The 21,395-nt window shown below is 34.3% G+C and overlaps 3 protein-coding genes across 3 annotated transcripts; all 3 read right to left on the bottom strand.

Annotated features, from left to right (window-relative positions):
- Window positions 1-5,608: 5,608 nt before the first annotated feature.
- LOC112756812 (protein MAIN-LIKE 1-like) lies at window positions 5,609-6,851 on the bottom strand. The gene is made up of 3 exons (XM_025805429.1): window positions 6,780-6,851; window positions 6,218-6,355; window positions 5,609-6,136 (listed from the first exon to the last, which is right to left on the bottom strand). Exons 1-3 carry the CDS (start codon window positions 6,849-6,851, stop codon window positions 5,609-5,611), a joined length of 738 nt encoding a protein of 245 aa, XP_025661214.1.
- Window positions 6,852-10,335: 3,484 nt separating this feature from the next.
- On the bottom strand, window positions 10,336-11,662 carry LOC112758403 (phosphoenolpyruvate carboxylase kinase 2). The gene is made up of 2 exons (XM_025807073.2): window positions 10,752-11,662; window positions 10,336-10,660 (listed from the first exon to the last, which is right to left on the bottom strand). Exons 1-2 carry the CDS (start codon window positions 11,527-11,529, stop codon window positions 10,611-10,613), a joined length of 828 nt encoding a protein of 275 aa, XP_025662858.1. The 5' UTR covers window positions 11,530-11,662; the 3' UTR covers window positions 10,336-10,610.
- Window positions 11,663-15,299: 3,637 nt separating this feature from the next.
- On the bottom strand, window positions 15,300-20,818 carry LOC112758991 (probable serine/threonine protein phosphatase 2A regulatory subunit B''delta). Its single transcript, XM_025807792.3, has 13 exons — window positions 20,523-20,818; window positions 19,980-20,219; window positions 19,791-19,896; window positions 19,428-19,524; window positions 18,894-18,999; window positions 18,633-18,723; window positions 17,947-18,088; window positions 17,664-17,811; window positions 17,390-17,499; window positions 16,929-17,085; window positions 16,625-16,750; window positions 16,361-16,511; window positions 15,300-15,847 (listed from the first exon to the last, which is right to left on the bottom strand). The coding sequence occupies exons 1-12, from the start codon at window positions 20,670-20,672 to the stop codon at window positions 16,371-16,373; spliced, it is 1,614 nt and encodes a 537-aa protein (XP_025663577.1). The 5' UTR covers window positions 20,673-20,818; the 3' UTR covers window positions 15,300-15,847; window positions 16,361-16,370.
- Window positions 20,819-21,395: the final 577 nt, after the last annotated feature.

The raw sequence follows: 21,395 nt of genomic DNA, 5'->3' as shown, positions 1-21,395 counted from the left end.
AAGTTATCAGTAGTCTGATCTAGTGTTCCAACAGCAATGAGACGAACATCATCAATAAGGATACGTTGCCGAACAAAGTGACAATCAATCTCAATGTTTTGGTGCGTTCATGAAACACATCGTTATGGGCGATCTGAATAGCACTGCGGTTATCACAAAAAATATCAGTAGGGGACGATTGAGGAGCACCTAGATCTTCGAGAAGCCAACGAACCGAGATAACTTCAGCAGTGGTGTCAGCGAGGGCACGGTACTCAGCTTCTGTGCTTGAGCGAGCAGTGAACGTTTGCTTCTTAGCACGCCAAGAAATGAGAGCGTCGCCAAGAAACAAACAGTAACCAGTAGTAGAATGACGATCAGTGGGATCACCAGCCCAATCAGCATCGGAGTAAGCCTGAAGAGACAAAGAGGAATGGACAGAAAAATAAAGGCCATGAAATAGAGTGCCTTTGATGTAGCGAAGAATGCGAAGAACTGCCGCATAGTGAGTAGTACGAGGAGCTGACAAGAACTGGCTAAGTACATGAACCGGATAGGCGATGTCTGGTCGGGTGACAGTCAAGTAGACGAGACCGCCAACTAACTGTCAATAGAGAGTCGGATTATCCAAAACAGTGCCATCAATAGGGGTAAATCGAACATTAAGCTCAAGAGGAGTAGACTCAGTGCGACTATATGTAATCTCAGCGCGAGCAAGAAGATCTGAAGCATACTTAGCCTGAGAGAGATAGATGCCATCATCGGTGGAAATGACCTCGAGACCAAGAAAATAGCTGAGAGAACCAAGATCTTTCATCTCAAAGGTACGGTGAAGTGAGGCCTTGAGATCAGAGATACCATCAACATCATCCCCAGTAATGATCATGTCATCAACATACAAAAGTAGAAGAATAACTCCACGTTCGCTTTTACGAATGAAGAGGGCATTCTCATGAGGGCTAGAAGTAAAACCAAGACTGCATATGGTAGTGTTGAACTTGTCAAACCATTCACGAGGGGCTTGCTTAAGTCCATAAAGTGCCTTGCGAAGGAGACAAACCTTATTAGAAGGACAAGGATATCCCGGAGGTGGTTTCATATAGACTTTCTTTTTCAAATCCCCATTAAGAAATGCATTCTTCACATCCATCTGACTGAGAGACCATTTTTTAACCGCGGCAATGGTAAGAAGAGCTCTAACAGACGTAAGACGAGTGACAGGAGTAAAAGTATCTTCATAATCAATACCATACTCTTGCGTACAACCTTGAGCAACCAAGCGGGCCTTATAACGGTCAATAGAGCCATCAGAGCGAGTCTTGATCTTATATACCCATCTATTTCCCACAACTTCCTGATCAGAAGGAGGATCAACCAAATCCCAAGTGTGTGCGTTTTTAAGTGCATGTATTTCTTCCTGCATTGCTTGTTGCCAATTTGGATTTGAGGAGGCTTCTCTGAATGACTTAGGTTCATGTTGATGAAGGATAATAGAAAAGCAATGATAATCAAGAAGATGAGGAGGTGGATTCCTTACCCAAGAAGAACGAGCGGGAGGAGGAGGCATGACGGTAGGAGCAGGATCAAAGTCCGGTCTGGAATCATCGGGAGATGGAGAAGGCGGAAGAATAGGAGGCTGTGGAGGGTCACTCGAGATAGAATCTAGAGAATCATCACTAGGAAAAAGATCAACATTGGGGTTAGTAAACAAAGGTGACTGAGTAGTAGGAATAGACTCAAAGGATGAGAACCGAGAAAACATGTGGTGCTCCCAAAAGACAACATGACGAGATATACGAATACGTTTAGAGAGAGGATCCCAACAACGATAACCCTTGTATTCAGTGCCATAACCAAGGAAACAACACATACGAGCCCGAGGTTCAAGTTTACTATGTTCATGTGGCTGAAGAAGAACAAAACATACACAATCGAAAACTCGAAGAGAATTATAATATGGGGGGTATGATAAAGACTCTCAAAGGGAGTAACATTACCAAGAACAGAAGAAGGGAGTCTATTGATATCATGAACACCAGTAAGAACAGCTTCACCCCAAGTACGCTCAGGACACGAAGAAGAAAGGAGCATTGCACGGACGGAGTCAAGAATGTGACGGTGTTTGCGTTCAGCTCTACCATTTTGTTGAGACGTACCAGGACAAGAAAACTCAGACAAAGTACCCTGTTCTGCAAGAAAGGCTAAGAGTTTGGAATCACGGTATTCCATAGCATTATCACGGCGGAATACCTTAATGACTTTGGAAAACTGAGTTTTTATCATAGTAGCAAAGTTGATATAGATATGAGGTAACTCATGGCGATTAGTCATCAAATAAACCCAAGTAAAACGGGAATAATCATCAATGAAAACGACAAAGTATCGAGCTCTGCCCATAGAGGCAGTGGGAGCAGGGCCCCAAACATCAGAGTGAATGAGATCAAAAGGAGAGCAAGCAAGAGATGAATTATTGTGAAAAGATAAAGCAGGTTGTTTGGCAGTTTGGCAAGAAATGCAATCAAAGGATTAATTTGGAACCTGACCTAAAACACCCTGAGACACAAGAGGACGCAGTTTTTCTAAGGAGGTGTGGGCAAGACGTTGATGCCATAACTGAAGGGTATAGGGAGAAGAAGCAGCACAGAGATTTGGTACAGGAGGAATATGAAGATTCTCGAGTTCAAACAACCTTCCGACCTTACGTCCAGTCCCAATGATTTGTCCCGTTCGAGGATCCTGTACACGACAACCAGAAACGGAAAAAGTGACTTTAAAACCCAGATCAACAAGTTGACCAACAGAAATAAGATTAAAGTTTAATTTGGAAATGTAATAAGTATTAGGAAGATGAAGAGTAGACTGGGATATAGAACCCTTGTGTGTTGTGTGCAAGAGGGAGCCATTTGCAGTATTGACAGAAGGTCCATTTGTAGTGGTAGACAGGGACGAGAAAATATTACGCATCAGAGACATGTGATTAAAGCAACCCAAGTCAAAGTACCATTTAGAATTACCTGGAGGGGTCAAAAAAGCAGTAGGGGTATTACCAGAAACGGAAAGAAGACGCTGAAGAAGAGATGCAACATCAGATAGAGAGACAGGAGACGGGTTGAGTGGATCAGGACGTGGTGGGCAAGTAGGGCAGGCAGTAATTAAATGTCCAAAGAGCTTGCAGTAACGGCAGAACAGCTGTGAACAATGGTAGCTAATATGACCTTTCTGGTGGCATATGCGACATTCAACAGAAGGACAGTCGGAGAAGAGGTGCCCAGAACGGTTACAGTTTCGATAGAATTTACCCTTTCTGTTTGTGGCAGCAAAAATATCTGACTTTTCTATAATAGTAGTCACAAAGATCAAAGAGAGGAGAGAAAACTGCAATTTTGGAGCAGAAAATGAGAAAACGGATGGCAAAATCAGAAAGAGCTCACCAAAAAAACTTAGGAAGGGTCCCACTGTCTGACACGTCAGCTGCCACGTCAGCAAGAAAGGTGACACGTGGCAACGTTTGAGTGGAGTAGAGAAGCCTCGTCAGCGCTGAATCAGCGGGTGCGGTGTGCGGATCGCGAAGCGGTTTGGTTCGGGTCGGGCGCGGGCGTGGGTTGCTGGAGGCGTTGATTCCACGACACGTGGCGCGCTCTGGACGGGTGGATCGTTCTGAAGATCGAATGGTGCTGGGTGGGCAAGCAGAGACGCGACATATGGGAGCCGCGGAACCTTTAATCAAATCGTAATCCAACGGTCGGAAAAGAATTTGGAGAGGAGAAGAAGCTGGTGACGGCAGCGACTTCCGGCAGCACGTGGCAGCGCGTGTGGAGGCTTCCGGCGACGTTTCGGGACTCGTTGAACTTGTGACGACGAGACGAAGATGCTGGTGTGGGTGGTGATGAACCAAAGCGTCAAAAAGAAACGAAAAATCAAGGACAAAGAAGGCTGCCGGAAGAGAAAACAAAAGGATTATGGACCAATTGTGGCTAAAAAAAAATATAACTTAAGCTCTTGATACCATGTTAGAAACAAGAGACCAAACTAAAGAAAGTGTTTTGTGTATATTCAGTCTGATCAAAGGTACAATATACAAGGGGTATTTATAGGTGCTAAATGAATCAGAGTATTAAAGGCATAGAATCCTATAATTAATATACAGATATACTATATAAATATAGACGATACTAATTGGTCTAAATTGATGCTAATGATTCTCTAACAGTACAAATAAAAATAATTAATTTTCATGTTTATTATTTTTTAAAAATATTTTTTCTCTCTCTTTATATATAAAAATATAATTAGATATTAGTATACAAAATTTATAGTTATAAAATTAAGGGCAAATGACTTGATTAACTCCAATGCATTTCAATATGTCCTGAATGTCCCAAATAAAAAAATGCAACGTCAAAGCCCCAAACCATATTTCTATATAAATCGAATTGAGTGAATTCGATTTAGTGAAACACGTAGTAAATTGAATTAAATTGATTCGAATTAGGTAAAAAAGGAAGTTCAATTAAAATCGAATCAAATCAATTCGATTTAGAGAGAACATAAATCTAATCTAAATGTTTCGATTTACAAAGCAATGAGGTATATAAAAACGAGCTGCTATACGAAATTTTGTAGAAGAGTGAGATTTACAATGGCTAGTGATGAGAGTTTTGTAGCTCTTGTGCACTATAGAGGGTCCATTAAGAAGAAAACGTGATCAGGAATTAAGTTCACTGACAAGGACCCGCTGAGTGTTTTTCTCAAACCTTCGACCAGTTTTGCTGAGTTTAAGAATACTATACTCCAGAGACTAGGACTGCACGGCATGAAACGAGTGGAGAAGATGTTCTATCAAATTCCGATTTTTGTGTTACGCGATGATGTAAAGTATGATTCATTCGTTATTAGCAGCGACGAAGATATGCAGGTGCTGTTTCATTGCCGCCGTTAGTATCCTGAGGTGAGGACTCTGGAGTTGTTGGTGAAACTTGTGGATGTGGCATCTAGTTCTGGAGGCTCGAACAGGAATATGCACTCCACAGGACATCTAGCCAGCTCTAGTGCATTGCCTGTTGGATCCTCGTCAGCAGTGCCGGTGATTGCACCCGAGCCAGATTTAGTGGCTTCACCATCCTTTGCCGTCAAGCTAGATCGCAGTTGTGATGCATTAGTTGGCGAGGCTGGACCGTTGGGAGACGGTGCTTTCACGGCACCCAGTTCTCCCCGGTATTCGGAGAGGTTGGAGCACCCGATGGGGTTGAGGATGCATTGCAGGATGATGATGATGATGATGATGATGATGTGGAGCCCGCAACGATTGCTGCTGATGATAGCAAGGAGGAGACACCACAGACGACTCCACCTATGGGTGGGGGAGTATCTAGTTCAGGTACTAATCAGTACCCCCCGTAGTTCTCTGCTATGGACTTGGATGCCATGGCACCTCAGGAGGATCCCTCTGTACTTGTTGGCTTCGGGGCAAGAGACTCGCAAAATGCAGGAGGTGTAGCTGAATTTTAGGTTGGTCAGCAGTTTCAGGATGAAGAGGAAGTCGTGCTTAGCGTGAAGACCTATAGCATTTGCCGCGGGGTTGAGTACAAGGTATTGGAGTCGGAAAATTATTCGCATGGCTAAATGGAGACTACCTCGACGCCAACGGCCAATGAAAAACATCATATCCGTCCGGCTGGAATCCAGGGAACCTCCAAAAGATCCACGACTGTAGCAGCTGCAGTGGACCAGCCAACTTGACGGCATTTTTGTTTGCCACACGGCACATGCACCTGTATAGCCATGACAACGCAGTAGAACCCCAACTGTACTGACCTATGTCCTCCAACCTGGCAATGTACGGCAGCCATCGGATGTGGAGGCGGGTACCTAACTTGTCCCCAAACAGCTGCATCGATAGGAGCATCATCATGTACGCACGGGCATACCTCCTAATCGTCTCCTCATTTGCTCCCTGTGGAAGCTCACTAAACATCTCCTCAAACCATGTGCACTTCACTGTGAACTTGTCGATGCAGTTCACATGAGGCAACACCCCGAGCAGCTCATCAAACCACACCCATGGTGGTCGGCCACCCTCTATATATTGTGGAAAGTCTGTCAGGCATCCGCTAACATACTGACCGTCGATCGGGAGACCAATGTGGTATGCTACATCCTATAGGGTTATCGTGTGCTCCTCAAAAGGCATGTGGAATGTATGCGTCTCAGGACGCCATCTCTCTACAAAGGCGCTAACCAACGGCTCGTTTAACCGAAACCAGCTCTCGTTCAATCTTGCAAGATAGTAAAGACCAGCCATCTGCAAGTAAGGAACGATCCTGTCATCCAACATCATCCCGTGCTGCCGTTTTATGCTACTGATGCATCGATGGGGCTGCATAAGAACATAAGATGACTTCTCACATTTGTCACCAAAAAACTGCTCGATGCATCAAAATTTCTAGTTGCCACAGACATTGCATAATATCACTTTGCAAACATTTTTACAGTAAATCCCTACCAATCTTTTAAAGATAAAAACGCTAACAACTACATTACTCACGGTTCAATTCTTTGTATTAACAAAAACATTAATAACATGAGATAAAAACATGTTCTTTTTATTAACACACATAAAAACCTGTACTTAACCCTGTTCATGACTCTATAGCTAACCTTGTTCTATAGTTAATGACTCACTAAGTCTAACATGAACTAAATTCAAATATTTGTTTTTCGATTTATTTTAAAAATTCCACACTAATAGTTCTAACTAACTACTAATTTATTTTTAAAAAAAAATATTTAAAAACACTAACCTCAAGGTGGACGGCACCGACAATATGTGCAACTCCATCTAGTCGATACAGACGATTCGGATCGTCCTCCATGCATGCAGATTCGGTTGTCCTCGGGTTGCTTTTAATATTTAAATTTTAATTTTAATTTTAATTGTAATTAGAGAGTCTCATGATACACATTTTGGTTATTAAATTTATAATAAATTATTGATGATGATATATAATAGAGGTAAAAGAGGTGAAGAAATGAAATAGAAAAAGAGAGAGAGAAAAAAAGAGAAGAGAATTTATTAGTTTTGTTGAAAAAAATTTAATTTCAATTACAATAAAAAATAATACGTAACATATTTTAATTGTAAAATTAGTAATATATAATAGAATATAGATAATAAATTTAAATCTTTAAAATAAATTCAATAAATAATTAAAGTGGAGTCAAGATTCATGACAGGAGCGAGGAATAATCCCGTCGATAAGTTATCAAACTTTGGCTCTGGCGTGGGCTCCACATTCAGCTCCCCACGTTATCATTAAATTAAATTACTAATATGAAGAATATTTTATGAACATAAACATAATATATATGTGGATATTTTTTATCAATATTTTATTCAATAATATTATTAAAATAAAAAAATTAAAATTTATTTTATTTAATATTTATTAATTATTATAATAATTAATAAATATTAAATAAAATAAATTTTAATTTTTTATTATTAAATATTTTTGTATTTTATTTCACATTTCATTTTTAGTATATATTGTTCGATAATAATAGAAAGATAAAAAAAATTAAAATGTGTCTCTTTTAGTATTTATTAATTATTATAATAATTAATAAATTATAAAAAATAAATTTTAATTATTTTAGGTTATTTTTTATTATCAAATAATTTTAATATTATTTAAGATAATAATGCTTTGAAAATATAGAATAAATTTTTAAATTTAAATAAATTAAAGTTTAATTATTATTAAATCAAGATAATAAGAGTTACCTATACTGTAAGTTACAAAATTAATACTCTTAATATATCTCTTAATCAAAATCTTAATATTTGTTCATGATCTCATCTCATACGCCAATAATTCAAAATAAAATAATATATTTGTTCTAGTTTAATTTTTGCACTATATATTATATACGTGAAAATGGCAAGCAATTATAAATTAAATTCACCAAGTGTTGCTGATATGTTCACACTTCAATTCAAACAACTCCGAAATAGTCATCCCTGTTTATGATTTAAGAATTGTATTATTTTTAAGGATATATATATATATATATATATATATATATATATGTTCTGACACATGGCAGTATACTGAAATGCGAAGCTTGACTATAAAGTAAATTATATCTGTTTTTCAACTTAACAGACAATTCAAATAAAGTAGTATCAAACAACCCATGAATCGTAAAATTGCCATCATTCAAGGAGTAAAATTAATAAAAAAACAATTTTATTGTTAATTTTTTCATAGTAAATATTATTTGATATTAATATTTTATCAACAATTAATACATATTTTTTGTTAATTATAATTAAATTTAAATATATAATTAATTAATAATAATTATATTTGCATAGGAATAATAACGAAATTGATGTATAAATAGTATTATTATCTAATACTCTTTATTTATTTATTATAGAATAATACAAGTGTAAAATTAAAATATTCTTAACAAAATATTTTTCGCTGAGAAATGTGTTAGGAGAGAAAAGACAAAAAGAATAAAGACGCAATTGCGATGAAGGCGGTGGCGTTGGGGTGCTGGCGACGGCGACGATGAAGACCCCTGACCGTGAGCCATGCATAGTCCTGAAGCTTTGAATTTTGACCATTGAATTAATTATCAATTTGTCATCATGTGTTCATTTTTTCTACGGTCAAATTAAAAACATAAAAACAGAGAATAAAACAAAGGATATTCCTTTTCCTTCGAGGAAACGAGCAGCAACGTATCACATCACTATATACAATAACTTGAAATAAGTTATCCCCATTTTTTTGTTTCTATAAAGATAAAAAGTCATATAAGCAAACCTGCTTCTTCGTCACTGCATACTTCATCTTTTTTAGTTTAAAGTTTAAAGTTTAAACTTTAAAGAGGCTTAGTCACATGTTATTATTTGCAAGAATTTTCAGATAATAGATAATTGAATTTGGCATTTATATGACTTGATTTGAGTTTTAATAATTTTAATCTTAAACAAATTCTGTAAAATTTATCCTAATTTTAGATGTTTCAAATTAAAAAAAAAAAAAAAAGTTGCTTTTAAAAAAAAGTGATACATATGATTTTGAAGAAAAAAACACAAAAGAGAAATGGTTTGTTACGTAAACAATGTATTTAAGTTAAATTCTTATTTTAACTGTTAACCATTCAATACACACATTCTTATTTGTTTTGATATTTTGATATAAATCTTCAAAAACTAAACTCTTTTGAAGATTAAAATATAAACTTAGTTTTCATACACTCACAATATAAAAAAATGTAACAAATGTCGAATCATATATCAACAAAAAGTAACTAAATTTTAAATATCCAACTCTTTATATAATCAATACATTAAAATTAGAGAGCTACTAAGATAAAGGCGTCTAAAACGTCTTTTTTTTAAGTTGTTTTTTAACTATTAAAATTTAATATATGTAATCAATTAAACCATATTATTTCTGTCATAATTAGATCCAACAAACTGATTTGTCCAAAAAATCGATGAACTAAATTTTAAACCAATATAAATTAATATTTTTTTATAAGAATATTACAATACCCTTATTATAGAAAATGACTAAAATACTCATATATATATATATATAACCCTAAATCTTAACTCCATCACGACTTAGAGAGAAGAGAATGGTTAGAATTTATGGTTCCTCAAAATTAATATATATAAGAGTATTTTGTCATTTTTTATAATAAGAGTATTGTAGTTATTTTTTATAAAAAAAATATTAATTTAGACTGGTTTAAGATTTAGTTCATTAATTTTTTGGCCAAATCAATTTGTTTGATCTAATTTTGACAAAAATAATATGATTTAATTAGTTATATGTATTAAATTTTAATTACTAAAAAACATTAAAAAAAAAGTTGTTTTTAACGTGTTTATTTGAACCGCTCCCAATTAGACTTTTTTTTTTTTTTTGTCTAATTTTGGAGAGTAGTTTGAGACTGAGTGTAAGGTACATGTGCTTATATCTTTCAAGAAATCCAACGTTGAAACAAAAATATTTTACGGCTAAAATATAAACATCTAATTTCTTAAAAAAATAAAATGTTATTCACCGGAGAAATTAAAGTTTATTCTTTCTTAACCGAAATAATTTTTTTTTCTAAAAAGACAGATATAAGTACCTTCATAAAGAGTGAATTCCGATCGGAACTACCAATATATGATTGTTATAAGATATAACTCGTTTCATTTTTTTAAGAGATTAAAAAATAATGTAACCTTAAACAGGTACATTTAACTTATCAGCAAATAAAAGAACAAAAACTAGAATAAACAACTGAATTCAGTTGCATCAAACATAAAAAAGACATGAAACATGAATATCAATATACAATCTATAATTCACTAGTGAAAACTCTGTACATCAGGAAAGAACAGAGAAACTAAAACCAGTTGCAGAGTCTAGCTTAAAATCGTAGAACTCCATAAAATAAGAGTTTCTACTTTCTAGAACCATCAACCATATATCTTTTCTTATTTTTTTGTTAAGGGTGGTAATCTACACCTAATTTTCTATGTGACATATGAACAAAATTGGAAAATTGCTGCTGAAATTCCTTGAATTCAATCACTCCCTCTTCCTCTACTTTCTTCAGTTCAGATCACTAGTCACACCTCCTCCACTCAAGATCCATGGATGCCCTGAAATACAGCACACAAAGAAAAACACATGAATATAAGTTTACAAAAACCTACTAATCATGAATGAAAAAAAAAAAAGTTAAAAACTTACTTAATGCTTGCTCTGCTGAAATTCTCCTTGAAGGATCCTTGCAAATCATCTTTCTGAGAAGATCCTTAGCAGAAGAAGAAACAGACCTAAAGATGGTAGTTGGGAATCTAAGATTAGCCCTAACAACAGCTTCAAAAATCTCAGAAGCATTCTCTCCATAGAATGGTGGAATAGCACCCAACATTATGTAAAGAATCACAGCGGAGCTCCAAACATCAACTTTCTCACTGTATTCCCTCCCCATCACCACCTCCGGCGCCACGTAATACGGCGTCCCCACCACCCCACTCATCCCTCTTCCGTCGCCGAACCACTCCGCCGAACCAAAGTCCGCAACTTTCAGATTCCCCCTTCTATCGAAAAGCAAATTATCTGGTTTTATGTCCCTGTGTGCTATCCCCAGCCTGTGGCAATGCGCCACCGCCTCAAGAAGCTGTTTCATTACGGCGGCGGCCTCTATCTCCGGCAAAGGTCGATCAGCAATTCGGTCGAATAGGGTTTCTTGTTCGCAAAGCTCAGCGACGATGGAGAGAGAATCGGAATCCTCATAGGCTCCGAAAATCTTAACAATGTTAGGGTGTGGGGAAAGAAAAGTCATGAACTTGGATTCGTTTTCGATGCAGGCACGATCGGTGGGGTCAAGAAGAAGACCCTTATCGATAACCTTGCATGCGAGAAACTCACCGGAGTTAGGGTCGAAGCAGCGAAACACAGTGCCGAATCTACCACGACCAATCTCCTCCAGCAATTGGTATCGTCTCTGCAAGGCTTCACACATTGTCAATTTCACTCTCTTTCTTTTGATTTAGGGTTTTCTCGTTTTCTTAATCCCTAATTGCTTTCGTGATTTGGGGTCTTCAGGTTGCGGTGGTTTCTGTATTTATAGAGAGAAGAAGAGACAGTGGGTTATGGAGGGGGTTTTGGACTTCTGAGTAGGGAGGGTATTATGGGAATAAAGGAAAGGAATATTCGGTTTCAAAATTCCCAATTTCTCACAACACAACACGTTTGTCAAACTAAACGGAATCTATGATGGCCGCTGCTGTTTGAGTCCGTTATGGCGCTCATGCTTTTACGCTCTTTTTATTTTTCATTGTTTTTCAATAACATTACAAAATTGACCCCTTCCGTTTAATTAAGTTTGATGTCAGGGTTTACGACGTCTGATTAATTATGGTAAGAATAGTCTTCTTTAATAGCTCAGAGCTCATGCATGATGATGAATTTTTTTTTTTTTTAGTAATGTTTGAATGAAAAAAAAATTCAAACTTATTTAGTATTTGTTAATTCTAATAATAATTATTAAATATTAAATAAAATATATTTTTGATTATTTTTATTAATTTTTTTGTTATAAATATTTTTATTTTTTAAAGGAAAATTAAATTTGGCGAGACTTTTACGGTTTATAACTGCTCTATATCCTATAAAATATAGAAGATAAGATAAGATATTAATTTAAGTTTAGAAGATAAAATATTAATTAAAGTTACATCTCCTTTTTGTATATCGTTTCGCACAAAAAAACTTGTTATCTAATGAATAAATTTGAGTTATGACTTATGACGATATCGGCACTCCTAAATTTAACTTTGATTTTTGTTTAGATATTATATAATTAAAAATAAAAAGAAAATAAAGTAATACACATTCAGTTTATACCTAACAAAAACTATAAACTTTTAATGATTTTAAATAAAGTGACAGATTCTGTTGGATGATGACTTGAAACTTGAAAGATAAGGCAAGAAATTAATATGATTTATTTTAAATGAAATAATAAGATATAAATATTAAATCAGTATTTAAAAAATTTTAATGTGAATAAAATAGTATCTTAATTTTATTATTGACAAAATTATTTTCAAAAAATTTTAAAATTTGACAAAAACATTCAAACGTCAAAACATGACGTCACATTGAATAGAAAATGCTGATATCGGAAGAGTTTCAGTGATAATGGCAGAGAGCTCCAACAGCGTTTTCGGCGAAGAAGGGAATTTGATTTGCTAATCTCTTTCCTCAACTCCTCCACCATTACTCGTATCAAGACATTTTTCGTCTATCATTTCCTGAGACTTCCTCTCATGTCGATCTGGTTCATTCGTTGCATCAGACCTTCCGTCTTCTCTTTTTTCATCAAGATAGACCGAATCAAATGAAAAACCTAAGCGAATCAATAATATCAGGCTTTAATTATTGATTAGGAAATTTCATCCATTTCAATTAGATGTCGGTTCTTTCTTAAAACTAGCTGGCAGAACTGGGTTAAATAGGGTGTGCAAAGGACAAAGAGGATGGCTTCTATTCAAACTCTCTATCATTGTATGCATAAAGAGAGAGACGTTCGATATTGCTTCTCCTCTGTGTGCTTTGATAGTTTTGCCGCTCAAGCTTGGAGGAAGAAGAGAAAATATAGAGAGGTGAGGAAAGAGATTAGCACATCAAGCTTCCCTCTTTGCCAGAAACGTCATCGGAGCTCTCTGCTATTATCACTGAAGCTTTTTCAATTGTCAAATCAGTATTTTCTATTCAGTGTGACGTCATATTTTTATGTTTTGGTGTTTTTGTCAAGTTTTAAAATTTTTTGGAGATCATTTTGTTAATAACAAATGTTAGGCACTATTTTATTAAAAACAAAATCTTTTGGATAGCAATTTAGTATTTACCTCGATAAAATATTTAAAAAAAATAAAAATATTATTAATTATTAAATTATTTAATTTAAAAATATTAGGTGAACAAATATAAACTTGTAACTAGATACACAGCCAAATCTTGTTAACTTTAAGAGCATCCCAAATTCCCAATATATCTCAATTCTCATTTTACTTAGACTTGGTTTGATAAATTTTTATTTTTTAAAAGTAGTTTATAAAAATTAATTTTTAAAAAATAGCTTCGTAGCATCTATGTTTAAAAAATTAAATTAAAAATAGTTTTTAATTAAATTAAATAATTTTTAAATTTTAAAATATTATAATAGATATTAATATAATAACTAAATTTAAATATTAATTAATATATAAAATTATATTAGACTTTTTTTTTTATTTTGATATGCACAAGCAAACTTTTAAAAGCTTCTTCTTAAATGCTTTCAAATACACTTTTAACTTTTAAAAATAAATCGCGAGCATAAATACTTGAGTTTTGTAATTTACCAAACATAAAACGAAGTGTTTGTGAAATATCTATTCAAAAAACTTTATCAAATCAAGATTTAAAACATTAATTTGCATATATATTTATTTGGATAATTTTTAACGTACTGATAAATAATTAGACTAACTTAATTAAATTTAATTATCAATAAAATTTGGCCATGTAACATCATTTAATATAATTATATGTATTATTTTATATATTTTTAATATATTATGTATTTTAATATATATTCTAGTGACTAATTTTTTTATATATATGTAATATAATTGCTAAAATAATCATAAATACTTTAAATTTCCCTTTTTCTTTTTGACCATGATTGAATAAGTTAAATTAGCCAATTTACATGAGTTTTTCTTTTCGATTCAAAGTGGCTTAATATATGCGTTTTTCTTTTTTACATTAATTTTTTATGTTTTGATATCATGTAGTAATAAATTATAGGCTATGTAATATATAGTTTATATAAAAAATTGTTACGTACACATTAAAAAACTGTTTTGATATTAATTATTATACATTTGTGTATGAATATATAAATTATTTAATTTATTTTAATATATACTTTATATTAATATATATTTTATACAAATAACTAATTTAATTATTAATTTTTTATATACATCTAATGTAGTTAGTTTTATATAATACAATAAAATACATTTCAATTTTTTGATATTATCATTATTTGGATATCTTTTTACGTTTCTATGGAAAGACTGATTTGTTATATTACTTTTTCTCTACTTAATTCTCTCTTCTTTTTTTTTTTTATTTGTGCAATTAGACCATTTTTTCTTTATGTATATTAATATTATTTAAAATTTTATTAGATTTTTTAGAGTACGACCTGAAGATTAAAAAAAAGCAAAATTTTTATTGCTCAATTTCATTCTTTAATTAACATTTTTATGGTGAATACTAATATGCTTCAGTTAAAATACAAAATACAATGATTCTTAGAAAATAACCTACCAATAAAATGATATACTACTAATAAAACTTTTTATTAAAAAATATGATTAACTCGATGAATAGGTTATTTTTTAAATTTCAATTATCAGAAAATAATATTGCTGCTTTTTATTTTTGATACTATCACTCTATATATAATTATACATAATTTTTTTACATTGTATGAATTTATAAAAAATGTCATTATTAAAATAAGAATTACATTCCGTAATTATTTATATAAACTCTTAATCATCATCTACTACTACTACCTTATTCATAGTATGTGCAATGTGGGGAAGTTGCGAAGGAAATGCCGTGTAATTATTAATAAAAGGATATTATTCGAAAATGAAACAACGTTTTCTTCGAAGAAAACGCAAGATAAAAACAAAATCCAATGTCAACTTAAATGCTCTGCATGCATCCTGAAAGACAAATCTAATAATGCAGAATGGATCTTATGTAGCAACTAGCAAGTAGCATTACATAATCCTTCAATTGGTCTGAAAAAGGTGGGGAGAAATACATTATTTGCTGAAGGGTTGTCTGAATCATAGGCTACAAAAAACTGAAATCTTAAGACACATTCGAGGCAAAACTGCAAAATTGGTCTCCACCGAAAAGTAAACTACAAACTTATCCATCAGAAAATCTCCCTAATAATGGTAAGCATACTAAACTATGTCAATTTAATTCAACTTGGTTAATCACCTCTTAGCAAACCAGCCCTCACTTTAACATAGACTCATTAGTACAAGCTACAAAACTTCCCCGATCATGATTCCAATGTTGTTGCTGCTGTGCCTGTGTGCCCCTCAATCAAAGACACATTCCGTAGTTATTAGAGAAGCTGGGAATGTTCCATTCTCGTGGCTAAATTTGAAGGACACACTTTAAAATTGATCCGAGTCTAGTGTCTTCGAACAAATGGCGAGTCCTTCCATTATTGGGCATTAAATTATGTTGATGCACTGCATTAATGCATAATGATATAAAGTATAAAATCAGACTAGGTTAAAATAGGTGTCATGGTTACCAGAAAACAAATGAACAAGGAAGCATACTAGCTACATGATATTCTGATGTCAAAAAGGAACGTTAGTCGGAATAACTTGATAAAACAAGTGTGATTGGCAATCAAAATTTGAACTAGTCCATTCAAGCTCCAATTCATTTGAGCGAGCCCGCTAAACTGCATTTGACAATTGACATAATTCCAGGCGACTTATTTGTAAAAAATAAAAATTTCAGGTGACCAATATTTTTCTTTGTTTTTGCCTTATATTTGAACTACCATTAGCAAATTCTCTATTTTTTTACACTCAAAATGTTTAGCATTTTTCGGCCTGAGCCATACTATCAAACCTCAATTTGGATTGATGGCTAGCAAGCTAGGCGGCCCTAGGCAAACAGACAAGAAAGAATTTCTGAATTCACAATGAATGCAGATTAAAACTGAATTTGTAACATCATATTTCACTTACCTAAAAAATATCAGTTGGGGGCCTCCATTGATTCATCCCATACTTCTGCACTTCCATTAGAGGCATCTTCTACATCTTCTTCCATTGAAAGCCTAATATATTCTCTATGAGCAAAACGATCCCACTCCGTTAGTGTTGGATTCTCACGTTCCTGTTTACACAGGACATATAACAAGGCAGTCATGACTCTCGTGGTTCATTAGCAATGTAGCATCATACCAAATAGGCAAATAGCACAATAATTTTGATCATATAATTAGGTACCTGGCGAATCAAATATGCGTCACGAGTTTCAAAGGCCATGAACTTATTTATATTGAACAGGATATTGAAAATATGTCCTGAGAGTTTACGACCTTTCAGGTCACGCAGAGTTATATAAGTCTTATCCTGCAGAGCAGAGAAGTTATTAGGAGCACCAAAATAAAAAGCACCCTGTGGTAAAAGAATTAGTAATAACATAAATAGAAGTAATGGCTCATTAGATTTGCATCACTTTTCAGCTATGAATTCCCAATAACAGAAGTGTAACATGACCAAACACCCAAAAGAAAAATTGAAAGAAAACCTCAGGTCCAATCATGTCAAGTATTTGGCACAATATATCCTCAAATAGCACACGCTCTTGGGCCATGCACTCCACTCGATGCAATTGCTCCTCATAAAAATATTGCAGTTCATTCCGTGTCAGAACTCCATTTCCATCCAAATCAATGCACTTGAACCTAATACATATGACAATGTCAAGCAAATTCACACGTAGCTAATAAGTTATTCACAAAGGTCAAATTCCCATGTTTACTAATAATGGGAAAGATATCCAACACAAGTCCACAATCTGTCTCCAAGAGACAACCATGGACTCATTCACAGGCATATGCACAGTTCAAAATCCAAGTCACGTAAAACATGCTATGCACATGTGTAATTAACAATGCATGATCTTTGTAACTGCATAGCTAGTTAGGATAATGAACGGGAAATAATGTACCAATACTCAAATACCAAAAAAAAAAAAAAAAAAAGTACCAATACTCAAGACTCGGGTCTGATGATTTATCCTCTTCTGCCAGTATGAAGTAAACAAAATCTTCATAACACATCTTTCCCTCAACCTTACTAGTAAACTTTCTTGGAACCTGTAATAATATTGAAGTGAGTTAGAATATTCAACGGTGAACAAAGATTAGTAAGAGAGAGAGAGAGAGAGATGTGGTTTTGGATTGTATGTAGCAGAAGATGAAGACTGCTGAAGGCAAGTCTTGAGACAAAATTGATTTGTAATATTGTAATCCACACAAACCTGAGAAAATATTCTCTCGACAATTCGATAGGTGAGCGCATGATTACTATATCTGACAAGGTTGTCTTTGTCTATCAAGAAATCGCGATCTGTATCCAGCTCCCAAAACTTGCAGTATATAACATAGAAATGTTCATAAGAGAAGTACCTGCAAACAGTTGTTTCATGCAAAGTAAAATTTAATGCATTTTAAAATAAATATACCTTAAAACCTTAACTTTGAAAAAGAAATGTCTCGGTCATTTTTCAGAAGTTGATGGTAATGGCATTTAACACTGTATACCTTAAAACCTTATTGATATCGTCTTCTTCATCAGCATGCAGCATTGCATCAATTATGCTTCCACGCTTCAGCTCCCTCAGAGTAAGACGACCATTTGCCGATCTATTCACGTAGAAATATATTCTATATATGACGGTTTCAGCTGGAACATTGGAAAGGCAAGTATTAATGAACATCACATTCACATCCTAGATAACACAAGAGGATCATGCCAGAAACCATGAGCTATGAATCTTCGATAATCAAGTTTGATAAAAGTCCTTTAACTGGTTATCTTAAATAATTAACGAGCAGCAAAAACCCCATAAATCAAACAATCTCAAAAATTGTTTTAAAGAAACCTTTTACACAAACTTATGCACTAGTACAGAACCGGCCTCCTTCCTCCCACTTTTCAAAGGCATGAAACACAACCTACAACATTCTGTGAAACTACAAGAAGTCCAATACAAGCTTACTTTTACGGAAACCTATCTTTTGGTGCATTTATTTTTACCTAATCCTTTATAATGAAACTTCAAAAATTGGTCGAGGGGAGAGGGGCACCCCTCACCCCTGTGCTCCCCCATTAACCCAAAAGTGAAGTATTTGAGGAACTAAGTATTAAGAATCTCAAATTTATTTGCTGATATCGACAATTTTATGAGCCTTGGAATGCAAGGTTGTAACTAAGATGGAATACAAACCATATCTCTCTTGGAACTCAGGTGTGCTCTGCAGGAATTCTAGCCCTGGATGGGTTGCCAAAAGCTCACGTAGCACGGGTTTAAAATCATCCTGACGTGGGAGTAAAAAAGGTTCTCAATAAGAAAGATAGATAGGAACATCATATCAGCCAAAAACAAAAATCAGTTAACGTGACCCTAAAAAAAAATGAATCTAGAATCAAATGGGAGTGGAATAATTAACCGTCTTGAACTTTTGATAAAGAAATAAAAGCAAAATACCTTGGTAAGGTAATTGAGCTGTGGTTGCTTTAAAATTGTGTACATCTGAGTTGCAATATCCTTGGTCAACATGTTGCCTTTAATCCAATAATCAATAAATGCTTCTCTGAAGGAGCATTCCGTCAAGGATTTCAACAATAACAATTAGTAGAAAACAATAATTACAGAGAAAAGGCCATTCAAGTATAATTCTTAAAAGATGGGAAAGGAGATATAGTTAAATAGACCATGTTTAATTCATTAATAATAAATATGGTGTTCCATGCAAAGATATCAGAATAAAATTAGCATCCTTACCATCCAGTGTCTCTAAATTTCACTCCATTTTCAAGAATATCTAACATAATAATCAGGAATACAGGTTTATTTTTCCCATAAAAGTTCTTTCCCTTTCTGAATAATTATTGTGCTACTCAAGATTTCCAGCACGTCAAGTATTCAAACAGTTAAGGCTAAGAATCATAATCCACGGTACAAATTAAAAAGGTAAAAAGTTGTGTTTTGGAAAAGAAAAAACAAGAAAAAGTTACGCACCTTGTCACAACACCAGTTCCATTATCAATCTTCTTGAAAAGAACTGCGGAAAAAAAAGATGGCAGCTTGCAAACTTCCTTTGTAACAGGCTTGAATTCTGGCAAAGCATAAGAAGGAAACAAGTAAACAGGAAAGTGAATCTTAACTAGCTACTATAAAGTGACTTCCAGATAGATACTCACTTTTTGACTTTGGGAAACATTTAAAAGAAGTTATATTTTTCAAGCAAAGTTTGTTGGGGGAGTGTTATTACTTATTACTTAAGATAGCAAGAATATGATACTTATAACTATTTTAAATGCATTTTCTCAGTTGCCAACTGGCCCTTCAGAATATCACCTACTTATATGTGCAGTGTCTCACCATGCATCTGCAGCCCATCTGTGTGATCACGGAATAACCGATCAATTCTAGACAGGCATTGTTCTTTCAAGTCATTTGGTGGTGGAGGTCCATGTTGAAAATAGAACTGCAAACACACAAGTCTATATGTTACAAGAATGAACATGGCATGCAAGAGTGATACAGTGGCAGTACATTGTTCTTTCTAACCTGTGGTATGGATTCTTTAACTGGCTCACTGACAACCTTCAGAGGAGAACTCAAATTAGAAGGACCAATTCTCTGTTTCACGACGCGAGGGGAACCAGACGTGCTTCTTGGTGAAAGAGGTGGAACAGTGCCTGCAGGAAACATGGAAGGCAAAGGACTATTGCAAGCATTTGGACTATTGCTATTCGCCGGCACGTTTAAGGGAGCACCGGACTTTGCATCATTTAGCAATGATGTTATCTACAACAATTACCAGGTGAGACACAAACGCATTCATTATATTTGATAAAGTTTTCAAAGAATTAATAAATAAATAAATAAGCATGTCTTATTGGTAACCACAATTTCAGACACTTGAAGCATCATCAAGAGTTCGTTCATAGTGCTTCATTCCAATAATAGGATAAGATGATTTCTACTAAAGGGAGAGGTTGAGAAACAATCCCTTTCAAAAACTATGATTATCTAAATGATGATTAAATTGATAATTTCGCATGCAAAGATAAAATGAAGAAATAGACATTGAATCTCTACGATGCATACCAAACGATTGCTTTCGGGAAGCGATAACCATTGTTCGAAGAGCGCCTCCATGAAATAGGCGTTAGTTTTGAGAGCAAAAGCAGAAACCTCCTGCAGCTGCAACATTTCGACGTCAAGAGACGCCACATCGCTAACGACATCCGTGCTCATCTCATTCACGAAAACTGAAACGCATAGAGATCAGAAAATACGACGAATCCTCTATAGAATTTTAATTTTGACACTGAAGCAAGCTGAATTTCAATGCCTTTTGATGAAAAAAAAAAAAAAGAAAAAGAATGCGAGCGATGTAATGAATGTGCAGATCCGTGAAGGAGAAAGAAGAAAGAATTGTGGAAGAGGATGAATTCAATTTTAGTGGTATTTTTAGTTTTAGGAAATAGTAGAAAAAATGAGAGGGCGACACGTGGTGTACTTAGGAAGAATTCAGTCTTGTGAATCTCACTAATCAAGGATCAAGGATTATTAATAATTAATAATTATGTTCATATTTGTAATTGGACACACCCTTATCCACTCTCTCAGATGGACTTGCTTGAACAGCACGGTACCCCCGACGTTTTCGCATACAACGCAATGAAAAGCTAGTTCTTATAATACAATGTTAAACAAGGGTATTCGTCCAGATAGCATCACCTACAATTCATTGATTGATATCCTGTTTTGTTAGTTGGCATGGAAACTAGCGAGTTTCGACCTACACTTGTTAGTTACAACATATTTCTTCTTGCTTTGTGCAAAGTGTATAGAATCATTGCTGCCATTGAGTTTGTTGAACCTTATGCATGCATGAAGACTTTAGCTTTGATTTTGCAAACACATTTATCAACAATGGAGGGTTGAATTCATCTAATTCAAAAGAAAAATTGGAAT

This window comes from Arachis hypogaea, chromosome 16 (assembly GCF_003086295.3).
Source record: "Arachis hypogaea cultivar Tifrunner chromosome 16, arahy.Tifrunner.gnm2.J5K5, whole genome shotgun sequence".
NCBI lineage: Eukaryota > Viridiplantae > Streptophyta > Magnoliopsida > Fabales > Fabaceae > Arachis > Arachis hypogaea.
This window is presented reverse-complemented; position numbering and strand designations above follow the sequence as displayed.